This window comes from Palaemon carinicauda, chromosome 35, assembly GCF_036898095.1.
Source record: "Palaemon carinicauda isolate YSFRI2023 chromosome 35, ASM3689809v2, whole genome shotgun sequence".
NCBI classification, from domain to species: domain Eukaryota; kingdom Metazoa; phylum Arthropoda; class Malacostraca; order Decapoda; family Palaemonidae; genus Palaemon; species Palaemon carinicauda.
The window spans coordinates 12,934,270-12,946,433 of NC_090759.1; the positions used below are offsets into that span (position 1 = coordinate 12,934,270).

Sequence of the window (12,164 nt, forward strand, 5' to 3'; positions counted from 1 at the left end):
AGAACCAGTGGACCGAGGAATAATTGAGGAGGTGTCAACAACAAATGATTGAGTACCTGGCCACAGGTGGCGCTGGTAAGTACACCCCCTTCTAGTATTGTGATAGCTGGCGTATCCCTCCATAGAATTCTGTCGGGCAACGGAGTTGACAGCTACATGATTATCGGGTAAGTATATTCAAAAATTTATTTTATTAATAAAAATAACATTTTACAAGTTACCCCTTGCCCACTCCCCTCATATGCCCCATACTAAACACAGGTACATTAAAAGAAATATTTTCAAAATCTTCAGTATTTTCAGTGTTCAACAATAAAGTTATAATGAAGCTTATATTCATTAGAGAAAATATTCAGCTTTATTAAATTGCCATCATTTCCTACAGCCTTTGAAGTACAGTACTTTATTCTTAATCATAACAAGTACTTCCCTCACATTACCCACTGTTGGACATTCCTATTGCCTTTAGTTTTGATCCATATTCTCTATAACTTCAGTACTATCAAACAAGACTCCTTAGCCGAAGTCACTGCTGTACTGTTGAATGTTGTTGGTGTTAAGCTTTCAAATTTAATGGAGTTGATATTAATGTGGTCATTATTCAAACTTTCATGATAACTGCTGATACCTTTCACAGTAAAATATGGTGTAAAACAAGGATGTGGGTGGCTCCCATCTTTTTTTTCTGTACTCATTGCTGCTATAATAAATCTCATAAAGGATCAGCTCCCTCCAGATATATAAATTACATATCAAATAAATGGAGGAACTTTCAACCTTGGATGCCTCAGAGCCAGAACCAAAATCAAAACTTCAACTCCTATTGAATTACAATAAGCAGATGATAATGCCATATGTGCCCAAACTGAAGCTTGATCTTCAAAGAATCCTTAATGCCTTTGCTGGTGCTTATTCCAAGCTTGTGCTATCTATCAATGTTCGAAAAACCCAATTCCTTTAGTTGCCTACACCAAACAGCAAATTAGGAAATCTTATCTTAAATAATGAGACCCTTTAAAACACCCATGAATTTTCTTATCTTGGTAGTCATATTTTAGCAGATATAAATATTGATAGTCAGATCCAATACAGCACTGCATAAAATGTGCTAGCAGTGCTTTAGGGAAGCTATGATCCAAAGTATTTGAAAACCGCAATCTAAGAAATTTAACCAAAATGATGGTCTATTGCTTGGTTGTCCTTCGTACTCTTCATTATCAGTTGGTTAAATCGTCGAACATACAGCAGCATTTTAGAAGAGTCAAATTGCTCAAGTATTGAAGCCCTTATCCCTCGGAGTCAATTAAGATGGACTGGTCATATGTTGAGAATGAAGACACATCCATTCAGGAACCCGAAGAGTGGGTTGACAGAGGAATCATTTCAAGGACTGTCTGAAGACAAATATGAAAATATATGACATCAGTTGTAAAACCTTGGAAAGAGATGAACATGACCGCACTGGTTGAAGGGCAAAAATAAAAGAAGGCATTCAAGTACTCCAGAGAAAACGTAAACAGGAGAGTGATGAAAAAAAAGCAAGATCATCAACTAGACTTGAAAATCCATAACTTCCACTACCTGCTGATAATGTGTGCCCACTCTATGGAAGTGTGTTTGATTCTAGAATTGGGCTAGTTTCTCATCTGAGAACTTAAAGTCTATGATACAGCAATACTCGATATTGAGTGACAGCTACGATGATGATGACTCATACTTTGTTGTTGTTGTTGTAATTTTTTTTGGGGGGGGGGGGAAGATTTTCAAGTTTTTAAAATAAAGTAATGGTGTAGATGATATAAAATCAAGTGAAATACATTTAGTTAAGAAATTTCTTTAAGTTTGCTAGGATTTTGAACTAGAAATAAATGATATAATTTGATACTATCATTACTCATATGAAGATATATAATATTGTACACTATTATATATATATTTTTTTTTTTACTGTATTCCTATGATAGCTGTCTTAACAGGATTTGCATTTATTTTGAATAGAATTTACTAAAATTAATTGGAGGAGAAAGGACAGTGAGTAATGAGGGTATAGTTATGTATTAGTTTATGGTGATTGTATGAATACTTAGTTCTTTTTTCTCCTTTACAGTCATTTGAGAGGTCTTTTGGGTTCAGGTGGAACATACAAGCTGAATTCCTTCAATCCTCATCTAGCACGTCTTCAGCATCAACAGCAGCAGCAGCATCAAGTTAGTTCACGCCATGATCAGTCCAATAGAAATATGGCTTATCGACAGAATCTTAATCCGGCTACAGCTGCAGCGATGGCAAATTTTTCTCAAATGGCTGGGGCCAACAGTAGTAATCCTTTAGGAATGGTTACACAGTTAACTGCGCCGACGGGAATCAGCATAACACCTGTTCCACAGCAGAAAACCTCTCACCCGAGTCAAATGCATAGCCATAATCAGCAGAAACAGCATTTAAGTTTACAAGGAAACTTACGCAGCATATTATCACAAAGTGGAGTAGGACAAAAAAACGATTCACGGCAGGGGTCACCACACAGCACACAACCGCAAATCAAGAATGATAGTGGGAGCCCAACGCCGTCGTGGCATATCCCTCAGACAGCTGAATCTTCTAAAAGCATCACTCCTCTCGTTTCGATACCTTCGGAAAACGTAGACAACTCTTTCAAGATAGTTTTGGGAGCCAGTAGTGCCAGTAAAATCAGCAGCGGGGTGAGTTCAACTACGACTACCCCAAATACCTCCACCTCCAACAGTATACCCACAAACATACCCTCCCTCTCCAGGATTCCAGGATACAGGTCAATCCTTCCCAAGCCCTCTGAAAGCCTAGACCATGGGAAGGAAGGACAGTTCCCAAGCGAGAACTTGGGTCAGGTAAGTGCCAAAAGGAAATCTGAGGTTGCTGCAAATAGAATGTATCATCCAGTATTTATGTATGTGTATGTGGAGTATATTTGGAAGGAATCGTGTAGCATCTGGGGGACGGACAAGTGTGTTGTACTCCTGAGCAGCAAATAAGTTTTTGTTTTTGATGCACAGTATTACCTTCTGTTTCCTTTGGGCTTCAAGAACCTCATTACTGTACACAGGATTGTTGTCTGAAGGTAGTGGAGATTAAAGTTTAGTAGAAATATTTTGAAACTTGAATGTTTTGTTGTTATTTGCTTATAGCTTGGCTGGTATGATTGTTACAGTACTTCAATGCACTATATAACTCGGAAGGGTTTTGAAAAGCGGTTAAACTTATGACAGAGTCTTTACATTAGAAGTTGGATTAAAGTGGTAAAAAAAATGGGTCGAAATTTTACAAAACTAGAGGATCTTATTGAAGTAACCTCATAAAAGTTTTGAGACTTGAAGGGTGGAGTAAGGTTTCTAGGTAGTTTTTGTTTTTACAGAATTTTTATTGCGCCTTTTAAAAAATTTTGCTCCATAATCTTATTTCGTTCAGATTGCAGTGTTAAAACCAAACCAGGTTATATAAGGAAGAGTCTTGGGGAAATTTTGATGAGTTTCCTATGGAAATAAATTTTTATCTCTTGATTTAGGGTCATTGGAAACATTTTTATACGATACTGTACTCTAATATACAGGTGTATTCATCATTTGGTGGAGAAGTGGAATAATCAATTATACTTAAAATTGAGTTGATTGCCAATTTGGTTGCATCTGGAAGCCATTAGTGCATTTTTTTTTTTACTCCATTGAGCAAAATAGTTATTTTGTTAAAGCGCTTTCCATCTTAGAAGTTTAAAAGTCAGAAGAGGAGCCTTGATTTTAATGTAACACGATATAAGAACGTTTTTGCCCATTTCGTCATATTGTGTTTCTACTTATTTTTTATCCAACTATTTCTTTTGTCTGTATGGAGTGATGGTTTTATAAATCTCTCAAAATTTAGATTTTACAGTTTTTTGTAAACAAGACTAAGAGTATAAGAGATGAGTGATACAAGATATTAGTAAAGAGACAAATGCTATGTACTGTATACTGGAAAGATTTGAGAAAAAATTTGAAATATTTGAAGCATCCATTCTGTTGTTTCTAAAAGGGATTGGGACCTCAACTAAGGAGTTGGAATTACTGGATTTGAAGGGTGCAAGGTTTATTTAAAAAGATTCATTAGGGCAGTATTTTTAATGTTCAGTATACAGCAAAACTCGTGATACCTGAATTCAGTTACTGTATTTTCGTTTGAAAGTCGCTAACTAGTAACTCTTACATTCTTTACATTTCTAATGAGACTAGGTTCCCGGGACGAAACATTTTGAAACTTTGCTCAATAAAGAATAAAGTTTATTAAGCATGATTTAAGAGAATTAATATTATTTTTTTTTCAAAATACAGTATCAGCTTGATCATTATGGAGAAATTAACCCAATAATCTTAAATTATGTTAAAAAAAAGAAGTAATTACTTAATGAGTCTTGACATTTTACTCACCATAGTAATGTATTTAACGTAAAGAACATATCGGAGAGTTCATTGTGGGCGGAGTCTAATGAAACATCAACTGGCACAGTGGCAGTGTCGCGGGTGACACAATCACAGTCTCACAAAGTATGTCTATTTGTATAGTCATATGTCACACATGATTGGAGCTACCCAACCGCGACCGGAAAATATAACTTTAGTTGAGCAGTATTTCACCAATTTTCGAAAATAAAGACATAACCAATCGATGAAACAAATGTGTATATGTGGCTAAAACAATACAATGAAGGAGAAAGATTAAAAAGCCACCCTAGGAGATGGGAGACCCCGCTACATAACCACAGAAGGAAGAAGAGTTGACTAATTTTTATAACCAAGCATTCATTTTCATAATCATTTCCCATTCACAATAGTAGACAGACCATTGCATCTTTTGGAATCTCTGCTAGAGGAAAATATTGGTAATAGATTGATTTGTATTATTCCCAGAAGGAATAAACAACCTAGACTATCATGCTAAATATTAATCATTCTCTCTCTCTCTCTCTCTCTCTCTCTCTCTCTCTCTCTCTCTCTCTCTCTCTCTCTCTCTCTCTCTCTCTCTCTCATATTATTGTAGAATCTGCACATAATAGCTGTGGGCGAATATGTCTGACCTGATTATAGCCTTCCGTACGTAAAGTAAATAACAGGTAGAATTAATTATATATCTAATAGCTAAGATAACTTACCACCTCATTTATTTATCTAATTATCATTATTTCCTCTCCTTGAATAAACCCGTTGAGAGACTAAACCTTGTTAGGTAGTGTTGACTATAACCTAAGCTATGGCTTATAATAGTTTCTTACAAGTTTCAAAACCACAACCCTAACTAACTTTTTGCTTTATACACAAAATGACACAAGTAAAATTAAATAACTTTGAATTCATATCTCAAATGCATAAATTGTTACCACTAGACTACATGTATAGGGCTAAGCTTAAATTTTTCCATCTTGACGTACCCTTTTCACTCTCCCTCGCCTCTATCCAGACAGACAGTTCCACGAATAGTCTAACTGACAGTGACAGAGAGATTCGTACCACGCTAACATTTAATTTTTGTTATGAAATATTCTAGCACAATTTTTTTAACGATATAATATTTTTCAATTATTAAATTCTATATAATAATGTACCAACGTTGTCTCATACTTACATGTTTACAAAGTAAAATATAAGTTTTAATACTGGGTGGTAACTTAAGACAAACGTTTGTCCGATGTAAAAAGGAAAAAGTATCACCAGTTTTGGTGCATGCTATATATGTATCCCTCTCCAGAGACTGCTAGTAAAAGCATTGAAAGTTGGGAAGTTTTAGAGATAGATTACATAGTCTTAAGAGTTCAAGAATGATGCTGCTCTCTCTCTCTCTCTCTCTCTCTCTCTCTCGTGTTAAGAGTGCAAGAATGATGCTGCTCTCTCTCTCTCTCTCTCTCTCTCTCTCTCATGTTAAGAGTGCAAGAATGATGCTGCTCTCTCTCTCTCTCATGTTAAGAGTGCAAGAATGATGCTGCTCTCTCTCTCTCTCTCTCTCTCTCATGTTAAGAGTGCAAGAATGATGCTGCTCTCTCTCTCTCTCTCTCTCTCTCTCTCTCTCGTGTTAAGAGTGCAAGAATGATGATGCTCTCTCTCTCTCTCTCTCTCTCTCTCTCTCATGTTAAGAGTGCAAGAATGATGCTGCTCTCTCTCTCTCTCTCTCTCTCTCTCTCTCTCGTGTTAAGAGTGCAAGAATGATGCTGCTCTCTCTCTCTCTCTCTCTCTCTCATGTTAAGAGTGCAAGAATGATGCTGCTCTCTCTCTCTCTCTCTCTCTCTCTCATGTTAAGAGTGCAAGAATGATGCTGCTCTCTCTCTCTCTCTCTCTCTCTCTCTCGTGTTAAGAGTGCAAGAATGATGATGCTCTCTCTCTCTCTCTCTCTCTCTCTCTCTCGTGTTAAGAGTGCAAGAATGATGCTGCTCTCTCTCTCTCTCTCTCTCTCTCTCTCTCGTGTTAAGAGTGCAAGAATGATGCTGCTCTCTCTCTCTCTCTCTCTCTCTCTCTCTCTCTCTTCTCTCTCTCTCTCTCTTCTCTCTCTCTCTCTCGTGTTAAGAGTGCAAGAATGATGATGCTCTCTCTCTCTCTCTCTCTCTCTCTCTCTCTCTCTCATGTTAAGAGTGCAAGAATGATGCTGCTCTCTCTCTCTCTCTCTCTCTCTCTCATGTTAAGAGTGCAAGAATGATGCTGCTCTCTCTCTCTCATGTTAAGAGTGCAAGAATGATGCTGCTCTCTCTCTCTCTCTCTCTCTCTCTCTCTCTCTCGTGTTAAGAGTGCAAGAATGATGATGCTCTCTCTCTCTCTCTCTCTCTCTCTCTCTCTCTCTCTCTTTATAACAAAGGTACAACAATCTATTCACGCTTAGAACAAATCAGTCCAGAGGTTACGGATACAATCTGGAATTAAAAAGATACAACACCACTCAGTGTGGCAGTTTTTTTTACATACAAAATACCAAATACTTGGAAAAACCTGCCAGCAGATGTAGTAGACAAGTTCAAGAATAAGTTAGACAAGATCACAAGAACTCTCTAAATGCTTAAAGTAAATTGCTCTACAAATGAGCATGTGAAGTCTCTGCAGATGGACTAAAAACTCTTTGACATCCAAAATCCTTGTAACACACACACACACACACTCCTCTCTCTCTCTCTCTCTCTCTCTCTCTCTCTCTCCCTCTCTCCCTCTCTCTCTCTCTCTCTCTCTCTCTCTCCCTCTCTCCCTCTCTCTCTCTCTCTCTCTCTCTCTCTCTCTCTCGTAATATCTATTTTGGACCAGCTCTGATAATTTAGATAGCTAACTTTGCCTTTTGTAAGTCCCTTTGGTTTTGTAAAGCTGAAGACATTTCCCATTGGAATGGGGGACATGATTCTCGCTCAACTCTTGGTAGGGCACCTTCAGAATTTATCAAAAGAATTTAATTCAAGGGGTTGCTTTTATAGATAGATTAGAGTAGTATAACTACTTTCCCCCTGCAACATTCAAATAATTGTGTATTTGGATTGAAGATTAAAGTATGTTTCTTGAATGTGCTTTTGATGTAAAATTTGAGGTGTTAGAATGGCTGAGGTCGGTGAGTAGAGTACCATCGAAAGTATTCTAACTAGGCTTGTTTTACAGTAAATGGAAAAGTTTTCTTTTTTATTCATTAACTTTTACATTGGTCCAGGTTTCATTTACAACTGGGTTTTTTTTTTAGGTCATATTAAGATAATTTAATGATACCAGGTTTTATAAGATACTGTATTAGAATGGTTTATAGAAAGGAAATTTGTTTCGTATGATTGTGTTTAATCTTGATTAAACTCTCTGCCTGACAACTTCAGTTACTATACTGCTGATTAACATAGACGTAGGTAGTGCAATTAATCAGTGAATGTAATTCCTTGAAATGTAGAAGGTAAGTACTTTACCATTAAGTAATACTGAACTATCAGTGAGAGAAAGATACATTAGGTAAACATCTGTAAGAAAGTTTAAGGTAATGTAACTGTTTTATTTGTTGTTGGTGGTAGGTGGATTTGGTGAAATTTCATAATTGCATGAATATTTTGGTAAAAGTGTCTGGGTAAGTAAATATAGTACAAGACCTTTTAAACATAATGCACAAACCAGTCATATTTCTTTATGCAAACATTACTAAAATTATTCTTGTGTTCATGGTCACCATACTTTTTGTAGAATGTACTTAACACTTTTTAAATATGTGATTCATTCATTTTACATAAGATATAATGTTTTTGCTATTGTCTTCATAATTGATATTAACCTACATCGAAAAGTAATGACATTTACTGCCTGAGAGCTGCTTTTTTTTTTTTTTTTTCAAATATGACATGTGGAATAAATTTAAATACCCTTACAGTTTTTAGGCTCTCTCTCTCTCTCTCTCTCTCTCTCTCTCTCTCTCTCTCTCTCTCTCTCTCTCTCTCTCTCTCTCTTTCTCTTTCTCTTTCTCTTTCTCTCTCTCTCTCTCTCTCTCTCTCTCTCTCTCTCTCTCTCTCTCTCTCTCTCTCTCTCTCTCTCTCTCTCTCTCTCTCTAATGTTTTCTGGATACTTTTGCCTTGTGTCTTGAAATTTACATAGCCTACTTCCATTTGCCATAATGTGTGATACACAGTTCCAACTTTCTTTGGAAGTACTGTTCTGTAAGACCTGTATGAATGTCTCACGTCTCTGGTGCACCACGCAAGTCAACCCTACGGGGTTGCTGCCTTACTACTGCCACTAGTTTAGGATGGAAATTTTTTTTTAATCCTTACAAAATCCATAGTTTTTCTCTGCAGTCCAACAGCATAGAAATTGTACAAATTCCCAAGACTCCTGTTTGGTTGGAATTGATGCTAGAAGACACACCTTATTTTGACATTTTACTGTCCAGACTTTATTCATTAGCCAATTAGTTGCTCATATTCTGGCTTGTCTATATCTTTCCTTTTAATAGGCATTGAAGAGGCAGGGTCATAAAAAAACTATTTTTTTTAGAATCAAAGCCTTTTCTGTTTCTATTGTGGTTAGATATAAGATTGTTTCTTTTTCCATTTTAATTGTAGGTATCTGGCATTGCCAGTTCACATCAGCCAAATTTTATTTAAGAGATTTAACTTGCTTTTGGTTGGATTTGTATTAGTCTGCATTGATCTATTCTTGATCATATTTAATAAACAGCTTTCCAGAATTCCTTGTTTGATGTCCCACTTGAATCCTAAGAATGGCATTGCTGTTTTCTAAGGCTACAGATACATAGCAAGTACAGTCACCTAGCTTTACGCTCTTTGGATGTATCACGATGGTAAGCAACCTTCAGGCTTATTAGAGCTTGGGTCCTGGACTCTTGCCAGTCACCAAGGGCTCTCTTGAATCCCACATACATGCCTCTTAGCACTCCCACATATATTGGGATTCAGGAATACATATGTATGCTTGCGACTTTGTGAGGAAGCTACTTGGGTTTTATGAACTCAACCAGTGTTTCGCTGCAAACCCATCTAAAGTTTAGTAAGTTCCCTCCTCCCAGCCCCACTGATCTTGCAGCATTATTCCAGACTGAATTGAGTGAGGAAACTGAGTAATAGCGAAGGGTCTAGTAAGCTGCTCTTACACAGTGAGAATGCTATATATTTTCCCAAATCTTACTGCTTCAAATTGAATTAATCCAGGCCAATGTATCCTTCTTTTGTCTAGTAGACTATAGGTTCTAGATATATTTATATAAAGATAGTGCATGTGGGCAGGATTGACAGTTTTTTAATGAAAGTGTGTTTTATAAAAATGCAGTGCTTATTCATATACAGTAATACATTATTATATTGTGTAAAACTAGTAGTGTGGCCCTGGTGTAGGGGAATTTACTTGTGGTACATTTTACAGCCAGGGACACTGATTCTAGCAATTTTTGGTATAGGATGCAGGGGGCAGATCTTTAGATTGTCGATGTTTTTAAGCACATGCAACTCATGTAAAATTTTACATGGCTATATAGGTTTTCAATTCATGTTAGAGATGCCAATCCGGTATACCTCTTCAATTATGTAAGAAATCGGTATCTTTTCCTTCGAAAGGCCTTAGGATTATGAAAGACATTTCTACCTTGAGGAAATGTTTAAATTTTTTCTATTTTGCATGAGCTATCTATTGTTCTCCTGATTGATCTTAAGCATTGGTCTTCCATCTTAACAGGTTGGATGTAAAAGAACAAAAACTTGGTATACTAAATTCTTTATGCTTGATATTGGTAAACACGGGTACTGTCGTTCACCTACCTCATTGTTTGTGCTGTTTAGAATTTTTCATGATTATAATCATCCTTTGCATTCTATTGGTCTTGCCTTTTCTTAAGTGAGGGTCAGAACTACTCAGTATTCAAGAAATTTCATTCTTTTCTAATCTGTAATTGCTTCTAACATCATTGCTTTTGCTAACTGAACTACATGCTGTAAACAGGTTAATAATACTGTATTGGACTGGTATCTTGTAAGAAGTAGGTGGATTGTAAACAAAATGCTATGTCTCTGGTTATTGAAATAGCCCTGCTGTTATTTTCATACAATTTGTTTTATTAGATTATTTTATCTTATATTAGCTTAATGAATATTTGTTAAATATATGCCAAGGTTATGTTTATATGCTTCATTAGCACTTTCATTTAATTTTAAATATTTGTTTTCACACGTAGGACTCCATCTTAAGAGACGACAAACTTAAAAGTGGTCATTTAGCGCCATCCGTCTCTGTAGCGCTGGCTGCACTTGCCTCGTCTAACTTGTTGCCGGATTTAACGAATGACAAATTGAAAATTGAGCAGAAAAGCAGAGAGGACCATTTGCCTAATTCCAATCAAGCTGATAGTTCTTCTAGTCCATCTGCGGAAGATAGACTAAGAATAACTGAAAATGGTAAGTTCATGTATTTTCTCTCTTTTGCATGTAAAACTGTTGTAAGACTAAATGTTAAGAAAAGGAAAGTACTAAAGAAAGGTTTGAATAATAAGAAGCTGTATGAGAAAAAAAATCACAGAATAGATAGAAGAGCAAGAGAAAACATGCACAGTTATGATTCTGTTATTTTAGAGTTTACTATTAATACAATGTTTCAAAATTTATGGGTGTAGAAAGGTGATAGGTAAAGTCATCAAGACCATATGGTGTATACATTAGGACTTTCACTTTGGTCCTGCATGTCATTTGAGAGAATTTGTCTTTAGATTTGGGATATAAATATCAATAAAAAAATTATCCGGATAAACAAATGAAAGTATGCACTCTCTCAGTCAATTAAGTTTGAAGCCTTATACTTCTTGCATATTAACCTGTTTCTTTGTGAGGTATCCTGTTGATACATGAATTCTTATAAAATGGTATGATAACTCCAACAACATATTTGTGTAACCTTTTTTACTAAAATATTTGACTTAATCAAAGGTTACCTGGTGTATGAGTAGTGCCTTCAATACATCTTTAGATTTTACTTATGAGTTTTTCATAGCATCGCGTAAAGCCCATAACTGCCCCTGGTTTTTATCCTTCTGCTTTATCTTTGTTTCTGCTTCTTTTCTTCGATCTCGCTGTGCAATCTCGTTTAACAATACTTGCACCTTGCTACTGAATGGGCTCCTGGGCCCCAGTCTGAGCTGTATGGCTAATATTCCTAAAATGAATGAAGTAATAAAAGAATAGTACGTATTTATTTATTTTCCAGGCATTTACTAAATTACTAAGTGGTACATCTCTCTCCGTGACATGATATGTATCAGTAAAAGGGTTTTATCTATGCTCACCCTCTCAGGTTTTGACTGCAAAGAATATTCTTTATATCATGTTGAAATGTGGAATTGAGTTTGGTATCCAGGATTGCTGGATTATTTTATCTAATGGAATAGCTTCATTGTGGCTAATCTTTTTTTTTTTTTCTTCTCTACAAAATACTCACTTGTTTGACTCACAGATGCTTTACCCAATCCTTGTATGAGGCAGTTTAGTCAAAACTAAATGCTGAATGTTTATTCTTTCAACTTATACAACTGTATGTTTTTGGAAAAAAAGGGGTTCTTAAATTTTGTCAGGATCTTTTATCATTTAAAGCCTACTTAGATTTAAAGGATTTTAAAGAAGTAAAGGATGCTAGGGTATTATCTAAATGTATTTTGAGTACTTTTGGCCG

The 12,164-nt window shown here is 36.0% G+C and overlaps 1 protein-coding gene across 5 annotated transcripts in view; it reads left to right on the forward strand.

The window, feature by feature from the left end:
* LOC137627624 (E3 ubiquitin-protein ligase TRIM33-like) overlaps positions 1–12,164 on the forward strand; it is a 139,475-nt gene that overhangs the window by 61,528 nt on the left and 65,783 nt on the right. For 4 of the 5 annotated variants that reach the window (XM_068358721.1, XM_068358722.1, XM_068358723.1 and 1 more), the window contains exons 9-10: positions 2,108–2,867; positions 10,681–10,900. In XM_068358721.1, the coding sequence (XP_068214822.1) occupies positions 2,108–2,867; positions 10,681–10,900 (980 nt within the window). The remainder of the gene's footprint in view (positions 1–2,107; positions 2,868–10,680; positions 10,901–12,164) is intronic. The other variant, XM_068358724.1, reaches the window with a different exon arrangement.